The sequence below is a fragment of the Herpailurus yagouaroundi genome, unplaced genomic scaffold (assembly GCF_014898765.1).
Source record: "Herpailurus yagouaroundi ecotype Mexico unplaced genomic scaffold, PumYag 159, whole genome shotgun sequence".
In the NCBI taxonomy this organism is placed as follows: domain Eukaryota; kingdom Metazoa; phylum Chordata; class Mammalia; order Carnivora; family Felidae; genus Herpailurus; species Herpailurus yagouaroundi.
In genome coordinates this window covers 54,639,338-54,653,164 of record NW_024412400.1, presented here as the reverse complement: position 1 = coordinate 54,653,164, position 13,827 = coordinate 54,639,338, and the positions used below count along the sequence as shown (strand labels likewise).

The following is a 13,827-nucleotide window of genomic DNA, read 5'->3' as shown; positions in this document are numbered from 1 at the left end:
CACAAAAGACTCCGAATAGTCAATGCAATCTTGAAAAAGAACAAAACAGGAGGTATCACAATCCCAGATTTCAAGACATATTACAGAGCTGTAGCAATCAAATCAGTATGGTACTGGCACAAAAATAGCCATATCCATCAATGGAACAGAACAGAGAGCCCAGATATAAATGCCTGCTTATATGGTCAATTAATCTCTGACAAAGTAGGGAAAAACATGCAATGGGAAAAAGACAGTATCAACAAATGGTACTGGAAAAACTGGACAGCTATATGCAAAAGAATTTAACTGGATCACTGTCTTATACCATACACAAAAATAAACTCAAAGTGGATTAAAGCCCTAAAACCACAGAAGTTCTAGATGAGAGCATAGGCAGTAATTTTTATAACTTTGGCAGTAGCAACATTTTTCTAGGTATGTCTCCTGAGGGGAGGGAAGCAAAAACAGAATTAAATTACTGCGAAGACATAAAAAGCTTCCTCACAAAAAATGAAACAATTAACAAAACTAAAAGAGAACCTACTGAATATGAGAAGATATTTGTGAATGACATATCTGATCAAGGGTTAGTATCCAAATAAAGAACTTATGCAAGTACTTCTACCAATCAACACTAAAAAACCAAATAGACATAACAGATATTTCTCAAAAGACGACATCCAGATGACCAAAAGACACGTGAAAAGATGTTCAACATCATTCATCATGAGGGGAATGAAAATCAAAACCACAAGAAATAACAATGTTGGCATAGATGTGGGGTAAAAAGGAACACTCATGCATTATTGGTAGGAATGCAAACTGGTGCAGCCCCTGTGGAAAACAGTATGTAGATTCCTCAAAAAATTGAAAACTAGAATTACCATATGACCCAGTAATTCCACTACTGCAATTTACCCAAAGTATCTGAAAACACCAATTTGAAATGATATATGCACTCCTATGTTTATTGCAGCGTTATTTACAAGTGTCAAACTATGGAAGCAGCCCAAGTGTCCATTAATAGATGAATGGATAGAAAAGATGTGATACACACACACACACACACACACACACACAGGAATATTAGCCACAAAAGAATGAAATCTTGCCATTTATAATAACATGGATGGATCTAGAGAATATAACATTAAATGAAATAAGTCAGAGAAAGACAACTACCATATGATTTCATGCGTACGTGGAATTTAAGAAGCAAACACAGAAAAAAAAAGATAAACCAAAAAAGACATTCTTAACTAAAGAGGACTGATGGTTACCCAAAGGGGAGGTGGGTGGAGGATGAAAGAGGTGAAGAGGATTAAAAGTATACAGATCATGACGAGTACAGGGTATAAAATTGTTCAATCGAGTATAAAATTGTTGAATCACTACAGTGTACACCTGAAGCCAATATAAATGGCATGTTAATTATACTGGAATTAAAATTATAAAAATTAAAACAATTAAAAATTAAACCAATTACCATTAGTACTATGGTAAAAAATTAATTTAACATATTCATTACAAAACAATTTTTAGTTTTTTTTCTACTTCAGTCTTTATTTTTCTGTAATACAGAAAAAAGGGCTTAATGTCAGAAACTAATAAAAATTGATAAATTAATGTACTTACATGTAATATTGACAGACATGATTCTTTTTTCTGAATATTTCATTTTCCAAGGTAAGAAATTTAATGGCTATGTTTTTCTCTCCTTCTAAGGCATCCTTTTCCTTTTCTACCAGCTTAACTCTGTTTAACTACAAAAATTTAAAGTGTATGGATTATTCAAATATATTACACATGTATATACCTGAATTTCAAATATACCAACATGAGACAAAAATATCTACCATATTAATAAAACACTGCTCAATTAAAGGTAAATAAGAAATATAAAATTCAATCTAAAACAGTAAAGAGTTTTTCAATAAATATGATCTATTATAAACTTAATATTTGACTCAGTAGAATTTGTTCAATAAGCAAAACAGTCTGATTTACAAGAACAATCTATAGAGGATTCACCTTCTCTCCTCGATGTTCATTTAATATTTCAACTCTCCGACACAAGACTTTAATAGGCTCATTTAGCCGTCCGCAACCAATTATATCTTCTAAATATTCAAGCATACCCTCATCATGTTCAGTCTGGCCTTTTGGCTTCATCATAGCGATTTGTTCAACTTCACCCTTAAAAAAAAAAAGTTGTATTACACATTCACTTCATGTTTAGCTACAACAATCTTAAGTGAGAATTAGGAACAATTAACAAACCCAATACTAATGAACAAATAAATGATAGAAACCAGTAGCTTAAAGAAATTAATAAGATATAAACAAAAATGTTTTTGATAGTTTTCATTTTCCCTGATGGTAAGAAATGTATGTTTATACTCCCTTACATAAACTCTTACCAAATTGTAATATACATTCACATACATGTATACAGCCAAAGAAAGATTCCCTAGCTTAAAATTTCATTCAATATATATATAAAAAAAAGTATTAACTTTTGTATAAGGCAAAACTGAGCAAGGTATTCATATAATCTATAATTACTTTGGCAACATTACCAATTGTTAGTTAACATAATTAGAGCTCCTGTTCTAAAACAAAGAATTTTCAAGATCCTTCATGGCTTAACTGCGGTAGGAATCCTGTCCCAAGATGGTTTATTATTAAACTTTCTCTATAAACCTGGGGTTATGAGCTCCTCAAGAAGTGCTAAGATTTATAAGGATGTCTCAAACTTAATGTTCTAAAACTTTCTAAAAACAAGACCATTAAATAAAAAAGGAAATTACCTATTCCTTATGGTAATAAGAGAAGATAACCAACTGACTGAAAACTAACGAAAGCTCCTGGTACATATGAAATTGGAAAACTTTTATTTGCAATCATTAATATAACAGCTTTGAAGTGTGATTAAAATTCTTAGATTAACATTATATATTTGTATTTATGCAACTCAATTACAAACAGAAGAGAAGAAAAAAAACCCCACAATCAGTAACCTTCAAGGCTGACTGCCAGGCAGCCATTTAGTTTCATGGTGGAGAAAATTTTGTCTGAACATGCTCAGGCAAAATGCTGCTACTTTACTTCACAGGAGTAGTTGCCTGTGCTATTACAACACAAGAAAAGGAAGAGGCAAGTAGAAAAAAAATACAGGCCTTTATTTCAGCAAATAGCAAAGGTGAAAAAAAATCAAGAAAAACACACAAAAAACCTATTACTTCCTCAATTTAAATATTCAAAATATTTAAATATGAATAAACCTCAAAAACCTGGGGGTGTATCTTGTTAATGTAATGACAAAGAGTCAAAGTTACCAAAAGCTCCCACATAAATATAAAGTAAACAAAAACAAACCACACAAAACCGTGGGGCTCCTGGCAGGCTCCGTTGGTAGAGCATGCAACTCTCTATCTGAGAGTTTCGAGTTCAAGCCCCATGTTGGTCATGAAGTATACTTAAAAACGACAACAAAACACAAACAGGGGCACCTGACTTTGACTCAGGTTATGCTCTTATGGCTTGTGAGTTCAAGCCCCACATCAGGCTCTCTCCTGTTGGCACAGAGCCCACTTCAGATCCTGACTCCTTCTCTCTGTCCCTCCCCCCACCTCAAAAATAAACATTAAAAATCCCACACACAACAAAACCCCAAACCCAAAACAAAAAACCCAACCTTAAAAATAAAACAGCTCACCTTAAATTTAGTCATTGAAAGGCATAACTTTTAATATTTTTATATACTGTCACTCTTCTGTAGTCTGACAACACAATGAACATGATTATCAAACACGAAGTAAAACACTATCCAAAGAGCTTGTTTTTTTTCTCTATAACCTTCAGTTATGTATAAATTACTGCTTTAAACTAACTTAGTGTTTAAACTATGTATTTATATAAAACATTTTATTCTTTCAATTATCAGGTCCTTCCAAATGTATGCAGTATTAGTTTCAAGTCGTAGAGAGGATTTAAGCCTAGAATTATGTCCAAAGTTTTGGATTACAACAGGGCAAATGCCAGCCATTAAAGAAGAGTCTTACTCAGTTTTTAACTAGGCAGGGTTAATCAACAGCAACGCTGACATTTAGGGCTGGATATTCTTTGTTGCAGGGGTCTATGGTGGGCATCACAGGATGTTTAATAGCATCTCCGACCTCTTACACACCAGATCCTAATAGCATTCCCCCATACCCTCAGCTGTAACAACCCCAAATGTCTCCAGACAACAATCAATGTCCCAGGGACAGAGATGCAAAACTACCCCCAGCTGAGAACCACTCATGTTGAGGCAGTGGTTTAACTCTTTTGGGTTTACTATCCAAACAACAAAAATTATCTGACACTTGATATTCTAATATATTGCCCTAATTCAATTTGAACATCTGTTTTAAGATGAATGAAAAACTATGCCGTGAACACAGTCAAATGGGCATAAAGTATTACTTAAGTATACATTTTTCAGGTAGCCAGAAGTTAGGACTCAGTGTAGCAGTTTACATTGACAAAAATATTCCTAAAGGCATCACACTTCCTGGCCGAATTACTTGCTCAAGGATGGAATAACACTATTAGGAAACTGCCTAGCTTTGGGTAAAGCAGAGTGGCTGCCTCTTTTGAGTTACTTATTCCTCCCTAGTTAAAATGGCGGATATACAATTACGATTTCTTTTCATTCTAACAAGGTTGCACAGTTGGTTGAAGATAAAAATGCTTAAGGACATATCTGAACCAAAATAGTTCCGTTACAAGTGCCACATAACGTTCAGTTTTAGATTGTTATAATGGCACTCATTTTTTTTCAACCAGTAATTGTCAGATTCACATTACTGGTATTCCAATTACAGCCTGGAACCTTTCTTATGGCTCTGTTCCTTGATGTCCTTTGCCTGCCTTACCACCTGCTACTATTTGCTTTCTAAGTTTTAACTTAGGGCAATAAGCTCCATACATTTCAAAAAATTTTTTAAAGCATCAACCTGAATTTAAAGTTTAAGGCTCTAAATCACAAATAATGGTAGCATGAAGACACAAAGTCTCAAGTTACTATCATGCTAGCATCTGAAGCCTGCAAAGTTTTATAGGTCTCCATAGTTATCTCTAGTTTCTTAGCTTCAGTAGACTTGAATAAGGTTTTACTTTTTTTGTTATTTACTACAAACTTCCTATGGTTTTAAGTTATATTCATATTGTATTAGAGACATTACACAACCCTGTAAAATATCAACTATCATTTTTAAGAGTAACATAAAAACTGCAAACATATTTCAATATTTGTAATACCAAGGGCTTATATCTTCTTACAGTGTGACAAATCAGGATACTGTGATTCAGTTACACCATTTCTTTGATAATCTATTTTACAAAATATAGGTTAAAAATCTGAGAAATAGTGATGCTCTTCTTATACAAATGGAATCTAAATTTTAGCAAGCATGAACCATAAGAAATTCAAGTACACAGCTATCAAACTTTTTTTCTGAATAGCGCCTGAAGGATTCTTCTCATATGGGTATTTGCATTAAAACTAAAAGGCCCCAAATTACTAGGCTTTGAGTTTTTATTTTCTCTTGATAATCTTTATTTTCTCCATTTTTTTTTTCAACGTTTATTTATTTATTTTTGGGACAGAGAGAGACAGAGCATGAACAGGGGAGGGGCAGAGAGAGAGGGAGACACAGAATCGGAAACAGGCTCCAGGCTCCGAGCCATCAGCCCAGAGCCTGATGTGGGGCTCGAACTCACAGACCGCGAGATCGTGACCTGGCTGAAGTCGGACGCTTAACCGACTGCGCCACCCAGGCGCCCCAATAAATTTTTATTCTAATTTGCTCTTTGTGAGCTACCAGAGGCCAACAAACCAAATGACCAAGGTAGTATCTGCCTCAAATAAGTACATCAACAGAAAGGGTAACGCTTTAGTAGGTGGGCTGCTTGATATCCTGGTTGCTTAGGAGTAGCTTCCTACTTTTTTTCAAGCTGAGGCTATTAAATCAAACACTTGGATAACTTAGGTGCTACGGATAGAGCTAAAAATTCTTTTGATATAGCACAAATTTATTTGTACAGGCTAAAAGACCACAACCCAAAAAATCTGTATGACATGCCAGCCTTAGAAGTATACAGGAAAGAAAAAGGAAGAAGAAATAGAAGTAAAAATTAATCAAACTTCCAAATTACTAATTTGGAAAATTACTAACAGGGGTATAGGTTCCTTTCTACTGATGTACTTAATTTTAGGCACATACTAACCTTGGTGATTTGGTTTGTTGGCCTCTGGTAGCTCACAAAGAGCAAATGAGAATAAAAATTTATTAGCAGAATGTAGAATAAAAAAAAATCTTGGTTCCTATTTAAAGTTCTAATTCAGGTTTTATAATAATAAAGACAAAAACCATATGAAGTTGAAAACTGACAAAACTAAAATTGCCTTAACAGTTGTAGCTTTTAGGGGTTTACAAAACCACTCCTGAAACAGCAATCTTTAATGTAATTTTGAACCATAATAAAAGCATGAAGGTTGTCATTCTTTTAACTTTTTAACATTTGAAAGTTAACATTCTTTTAATTTTTAACATTTGGTGCAAATGCACCAAAACCAATTAAAACTCATTTGTAAATCATAGTTACCATGAAATGCCATGGAGAGCTAATAAAATCCTACTTATTTTCACCAATAGTTATTACAATGTGACAAAGGCTCTCAAATTAAGGTATATATAAATGCAGACATGTATAAACATGAAAAGTACCATGGCCAGTTATAATCTTAACACTTTCTGAAGGCACGTGTTAAGTGCTTTCAAGAACAAGAAACAGGGTTTTAACTATCTCTAACATTCACAGCATCTTAGCATAGTGCCCCATTAGGTATTCGTTTGAATAGTCAACTAATGAAATTTAAAATGAATTCAAATACTAGAAATGCCTACTTCAAGAAACCACTAAACCAACTAAACACTGTAAAAAATTTTACCCTTATGGGCTTCTAAAATTTAGTGTTTTTGTTTGTTTGTTTAACCTTTAGAGACAGGATGAGAGATTGTGTGCATGGGGAGAGGGAGACGGGGGACAGGGAGGAAGGGGAGGGGGAGGGAGAGAAAAAGAGAGAATCTTAAGCAAGCTGCATGCCCAGAGCAGAGCCCAACACAGGGCTTGATTCCATGACCCTGGGATCATGACCTGCGCTGATATTCAACCAAACTGAGCCACTCAGGTGCCCCAAATTTAGTGGTGTTTCATCTTAAAAATAAATTTTCACTTTACTTTAGATTACTTAGGCTGTTAATTACTACCACTGGCCAAACATCTATACATTTTATTCAAACTAATCATTTATGTTCTTGATATTATGATGACTCCAAGTTTCCAACCTTCCAATCCCAGCTAGTTTTTAAAAAAAAATTTTTTTTTAACGTTTATTTATTTTTGAGACAGAGAGACACAGAGCATGAACGGGGGAGGGTCAGAGAGAAGGAGACACAGAATCTGAAACAGGCTCCAGGCTCTGAGCTGTCAGCACAGAGCCCAACACGGGGCTCGAACTCACGGACCGTGAGATCATGACCTGAGCCGAAGTCGGCCGCTTAACCAACTGAGCCACGCAGGCGCCTCACCAGCTAGTTTTTTAAGAGAGATGTAGGAGAGAACTAATAAAAAACCATATTCTTACTTACCTCCAACTGCTTTAAATTAGTGCAAGAGTCTAAGTTTTTGATACGGAACTAAATAAAAATCTATAGATTTTGCCACTTTCCCTCAAGCTTTTAAATAGGGCATCATTAGTTCTACTGGTCCAATCCCTGTTTCTTTTTCCTAACAGGTGAACTCCTAAGGTTCCTATCTGTAAACTTAATCAAACGGAAATGAATCTATTACATGGGAAGTAAGTTTACCTTGACATTAAAAATGTTTTAAATAATTTGTTAAAATGACACAAAAAGGGTGAAATTATTATGAGGACAAATGGTTTAAGCTCCTACGTGCTTCAGAGGCACATATTTAATATAAAGTTGACAATTTAAAAATTACTGTTTTTTACTTCTTCAGGAAATTGTGACTTTATTTAGTTTTCTTTATTACTGAATTATGTACAGAAAGGCTGCACCAAGGGGAAAAAAATTTACCCTTGCAAAGGTTAAAATGCAGTCCACTTTAAGGAGTCTTGGCACAGGTGTAAAATTTTGACCGATTATCCCAGGATAGTAAATAGCAAATAAAAAATAAACAGGAGTATAGGTTGCTGCAAAATGGTAGTATCAAATACAGTATTACAGAATGAAATAACTTTTAATCCATAGTTAACCAAACCAAATCCCATAATATGAAGGTCCATAAAACAGTTCAATTTGATTAAACACACACACACACACCCCTTTAATTCCACATTTATGTAAATTCAATTGTTTAGAATTGTATCTGCAGCTGATTTCCCCTAACATTCATTTTCAAATAAGTCTGGGTTACAGAAGTATTACAAATGCACTGTGCCTGGTAACAAAAGATAGCAATATAAGTCATTCCAGAATAATGAGAACCAATTGAGAACACTCAGTTATCCTAATGAAACTTTTAGTATCAAAATTCCCAACTTACTTTAAAATCAGTCACAAGACTTATTAAATAATATCAGCAACTATTTTAAATCACAATATAGGTTTGCTTTTATTATTATGCTCTTGAGAGATTCTGGATAGAACACAGGAAAAGAAAAGTAGCTTCCAATCAAAAAGGAATTTTAATGTACCTGATAAAGTCATGTTTTACATTGACAACTTTTTTTTAAAGGTAAGATAGGGAAGAAAAAGTATTTTTCTTACCAAGCAAGGCTGGTAAAACATATCTTTAATAAAGAAGACAGGGTTTCTAATAAAATTCAACCTAAGACCAGGTACTTAGTTTTATAGCCCTTAAAAAGACTTCAAGAGTTGTAATACTTCAGAATGAAATGTCAGTTACTTTCTGATCTTTCAGTATTTAGTGGTTCAAACAGGCCATTCTAACCAAAACAAAAACCAGCTTGTGTAAGCTTTTAGTTAACCATTGTAGTGTTAAAAAAAAAAAAAAAAAAAAAAAAAATTAGTAAGGTGCTCAAGTAAAATTGTCAAACACTAAGTGTACAGAGTTCTTTTCATGTTTTTGCTGTTTAATATTAGTAGAGATAAAAATAAAATTAAAGGACTATAAAAAGATAATGAATCTCATTTAAAATGTTATCTTAAAGGAAAATACAATCAGTAATAACAAATAGCTGTTATATCCCTGTCACGCTAAAGCAGCACAATAATATTGGTGTTTAATACTTATTTCACTACGCCAATATTTACGTGCTGCTACAGCGGAACAAGTATGTCAGTCCATCCAAACATAAAATGTGCATCTCACAGTGAAAAAATAATTTTGAATGAATTTCCTTAAATTTCTAGAGCAGCAAATAATGATTCGCATCTTGACTGTAGTATGTAAACCATGATGTGCTGCTACAGTACTTTAAGGCCTCAAAAAGTACAGGATGCATCCAACAGGGGGATACCCCTCTAAACTTTATAGAAAAAAAAGTAACGAGTAAGAAGAGGTCTAAAATCTTTAATAAACTTACCTGTAAGATTAAAAATCTATTATGGTCCAAGTCAATTCCATGACTTCGAAGAAGATTTCCAACATCCTTAAACGTTGTCTTCTTCCCACTTATGTGATAGACAGAAGTATTGTCTCTGTAGGCAGTTCTGGATACATAGAAATTACTGTTAGGAATGACTTCATAATCATCCCCTTCCTGTTTTGTGGAAAAACAAAACCAGAAAACAATTGTTGGTATTAAGTCACAGATCTGCACCAAATTTCACTCTTCATATTGAAACTAATTCTATGGATTAAAAACTTCAATTGAACATGCACATAAACTGGCAGTATTTCTCAGAAATGACCCTCTTGGCAAAGAATAGTTTCCAAGTTGTTTGATCCCTTTCCTCATAGATCACAAAAACCAAAAGCCAAACAAACAGAAACAAAACAAAAAACCCACTTCCAAACAAGCCTAAAACTCTACTGACTGAAAAAGAGTATTTGAAGGGGTACAAGAATCTCACCATATCTGAAATAAACTCACTCCAACTATTAAACCATGTTGACAGATTAAATTACTAGTCCACTTAGAAAAGCTGCAAGAAATGATCCAAAGAAAGTAAGGTAGGAATGGCGTAACTTGGCTTAGCTTTTGTCTTTTTTTTTGGTAAACAATATGCCATTGGAGGGTATAAACAGTTGCAAAGAATTGACAACTACATTCCCCCAATTTTTAAAAAAATCAACTGGATTTTAAAAAATGATGTGCAAATCTACTTTAATAGTAAAACTTGCTTTCCCTTAAAAGCTTTGTCATTTTGACAAATGGCTTTTAAAATTTACACGAATCGAACATAATTATAATACGCAATGAAATCAAACCTGATTTAGTGGCAATCTAATTTTCCAACCTAAATTGTACAATAGAAAAGCACTAAAAAACAAAATTAATATAGATACCATGTAAATTTAACTAAAGCCCTTTATATTAAAAAAAAAAATCTAAAATACATAACTTAGAATCTAAATCACATCCTTGCTTCATTATGGAGTTTTCTGTATTTTTAGGTTCCAACTAGTCATTTTTAAGCCATGAATTTCCAAAGTTAATTATTAGATGAGAAAAAAACCAATACCAACCGAACCAGAATCACATAGATAATATAGACACTTTAGCTAAAATTGTTTTCTTTTCTAGAAAACACATGTATTAACCCTTCCCCTGTTTTAAAAGGGTAAACTGAAGTAGAGTTCTTTCACATTACAGACACACAAGACTACTAATATTAATTAAAATGGGGATGATAAAATTAGTCATCGGTTACATTTTCAAGTTTAGGTAATTTATCTGAAAGCAATAAAAACATAACTTTATACTGAAAGAATGCCTGTGTTGGCACTCAAGATACTAAAACTGCTCAATGTTTTATTCTAAAGTAGCTATCATGAGCTACTTATAATTCATTGCCCTGGCTAAAAATTTTAATATTTTAATGGCTGCCACCACCACTACTCAAAGAAAATATGATCTTGGAAGTAATGAAATCAGTATCCATCCATTCTGCTTTAACCATACACTAATTTTTAAAAGGCTATTTAAGCCGAAAATAATAAATGTGCAATGTATGGAAATCCTGTGTTCCACACTTGAGGCTGTAAATAACTAGAACAGTCAGAAGTCCCTTACCTTATCAATTATCTTCTGAAAATGAACTTCTACAGTACAACTCTGAATATCCTTGTGTTCATCAGAATTGTGAATAAGCACTGAAAGTTTTTTAGATCTTATTTTTTGTGCTCGATAGCCAAACACAAAAAGCATAGAATCAATAACATTGGATTTGCCACTGCCATTTGGCCCAATAATACAGGAAAAGCGCTGCATAAAAAGAACAGTAAAAAAATTAAATTGAAGTTAAAGAAAAGGTCATACCATACTGATTTTAATTTAAAACGCTTGCGCTTTTTACTTGCAGCGAAACTATTAAGTAAAAGTTTTCATTTCAACTTGTTTACTTATATCATATTCTCGATAACAAGCTTCAACGCTTTAAAGAACACCTAATTCTAGCTTATTTTCTTTATAAAATTCATTCTAATAAAGAAAATAGTGCCTTCAAACAAAAAACTCACCAATTCTACTCAGTGAGGAAAACTTAACAGCCAAAGAGGTACCAAACATAACCACCAGGATAAACAAAAACCAATTTCAGTTGTTAAAAAACACAGGAAACATACCATGTGTTATCAAGCAGGATATATGATAAAAATTGAAATATACACATTACCCTATTAATAGTTATTTAAAATGGTCAAATACCTTATGAAAAGGTCCCAGAATTTTTTCCCCAGCATAGGATTTGAAGTTCTGGTTTACAATATGAGTTATCATTAGCCGAGGAGCTCCGGCTTCATTGGCCATTGCTGGAGGCGGGGGAGGAGGGATGCTATTCAAAATCTCTTCTAAACTTCTATTATCAATTTCCTCACTCGGTGTCTCTAAGTCAGTCAAAGGAAAAGGAGGGCAAGGGGGAAAAAAAAGCCTGCATTAGTGCAATTATTTCGGAGGACTACTGCCTGCTAATCTTTGGGGAAATATTATTTATGAACCCTAGGAATCTGTATTTTCCACTTGAAATGTAGTATTATCCTAAACTCAGGAGAAATGAGAATTTCAGCTTAGTTTTATATAAAAAGAAATTCTTAAAAGAAACGCCACCAGTCACAAAATCCCACAAAAATGTATCTCTTAAGAGTCAAAACACTACAACATAAAGCAAATCTAGGAAAACCACAACAACCCGATATTCTCTGTTCCACGTCTAAACAGGTGGTTAAATCCTAAGGTTCTAGATCCAACTTTCTCCGTATCTCTGAGCACCAGGAACCCTCACTTTGGACACTCAAAGAGCTCCAGCGGCACTGTCACAGGGGCTGCCTAATGTCATCCAATTCCTGTACTCACAAAAGCTACAGTAGTTTCGAGTAAATTATCATCTCTTTAAAAACAATTTAAGACCTGGGAGGTTGTTAGCGTCAAACAACTGTAACATACAATAAAGTTAATTCTGTCTGGAACAAAGTCCACTAGCTATTGGCTGACCATGTCGATTTCCGCGGAAATAAAAGGCCACAAACAAATTCATAACAGCCACGAACTTGCCCCAATCCCCTCCGGCACCGTTACAAGCGAAATTGCACGACCACTCCATCTCTGAAAATCCCACCAGCTTCTTGAGCTGCTCCTCTTGACCTACAGACGTCAACTCCGCAGCCCCTCACCTCCGCGCCCCCAAACACCAGCCAGTCCCGGGTTGGGCGCTGACCCACCCGGGTCTACCAGCGCGCTTTCCTGCCGAGTCGCGGCGGGGTACTCACCTGCGGTAGCAGGGGCCGGGCTGCCCGCGCGGCCAGGCGGGGGTTCCGGCTCCGCGTCGCTACTGGTGCCGTCCGGGGAGTGCGGCGGCTCTTCTCTTCTGCGCCGGGCGGTGGAAGGCTGGGTGCCTTTACGGGGCATGGTCGCTGGGGCAGGGGGAGAGCCGGGAGCAAGTCAGCCCGCCGGGCTGCAGGACCAGGCCGGTACACTTCCCGCCGGCCCCCGCGTTGCAACCGACTAAGCCCCTACCCCACCCGACTCGGGAGGAAACTCCGTCCATCCGTTTCCGAGAGCCCCTTTTTAATAATCCCCGCTCTGACGCCAGCGGGTGCTCGTTAAACAAGGCACATAAAACCCAAGTGCCAAAAAGGCGGGATTCGTCTTAAGTCCGAATCAAGTGGGAAAACCTAGACGTGCTCGGTAATCAAGCAAGGATAGAACTGCTTAAGTTCTTTATATTTTCCTAATGGCTCCTCACCCTCATCCTCCCACAGTATAAGGGTGTAAGAATATTTTCCTTTGATTTCCTAACGAAATAATTCCCATAAGCCGGCATTTACTGACATTCCCACGCTCTCGGGCTAGGGAAGCAAGCGCACAGACTTTGTTGAGAGTTCTATTACCTTCAGGTTTGAGGGACCATCAACTCTTCCTAAGGTACCTAAGACTAACGGGCGACTCGCCGCCCACTTTCCCCGCCATTTAGCTCTTGGCGCCGTTGACGGCCCGAGGGCTTCCAAGTCTCCTCGCCACCGTCCGACCCGGAAAGGCGGCCGGAGAATGGGGTGGACCACTCTCGACTTCTAAATCGGACACAGGCAGCGCCTGCTCCAGTTCAATCGTCTTGGGGTGGTGGGGTTTGTCTCTCCGGGGCCCGCTGCGGA

The 13,827-nt window shown here is 35.9% G+C and overlaps 1 protein-coding gene across 2 annotated transcripts in view; it reads right to left on the bottom strand.

Annotated features, from left to right (window-relative positions):
- Nucleotides 1–13,827, bottom strand: part of SMC4 (structural maintenance of chromosomes 4) — a 46,286-nt gene that overhangs the window by 31,925 nt on the left and 534 nt on the right. Inside the window, exons 1-7 of one of the 2 annotated variants that reach the window (XM_040480619.1) lie at nucleotides 13,567–13,587; nucleotides 12,946–13,089; nucleotides 11,888–12,066; nucleotides 11,255–11,446; nucleotides 9,602–9,778; nucleotides 2,014–2,178; nucleotides 1,618–1,745 (exon numbers count right to left, since the gene is read on the bottom strand). In XM_040480619.1, coding sequence (XP_040336553.1) covers nucleotides 1,618–1,745; nucleotides 2,014–2,178; nucleotides 9,602–9,778; nucleotides 11,255–11,446; nucleotides 11,888–12,066; nucleotides 12,946–13,084 — 980 coding nt within the window. In that variant the 5' untranslated portion in view covers nucleotides 13,085–13,089; nucleotides 13,567–13,587. Of the gene's footprint in view, nucleotides 1–1,617; nucleotides 1,746–2,013; nucleotides 2,179–9,601; nucleotides 9,779–11,254; nucleotides 11,447–11,887; nucleotides 12,067–12,945; nucleotides 13,090–13,566; nucleotides 13,588–13,827 lie in introns of those variants that run through there. The other variant, XM_040480618.1, reaches the window with a different exon arrangement.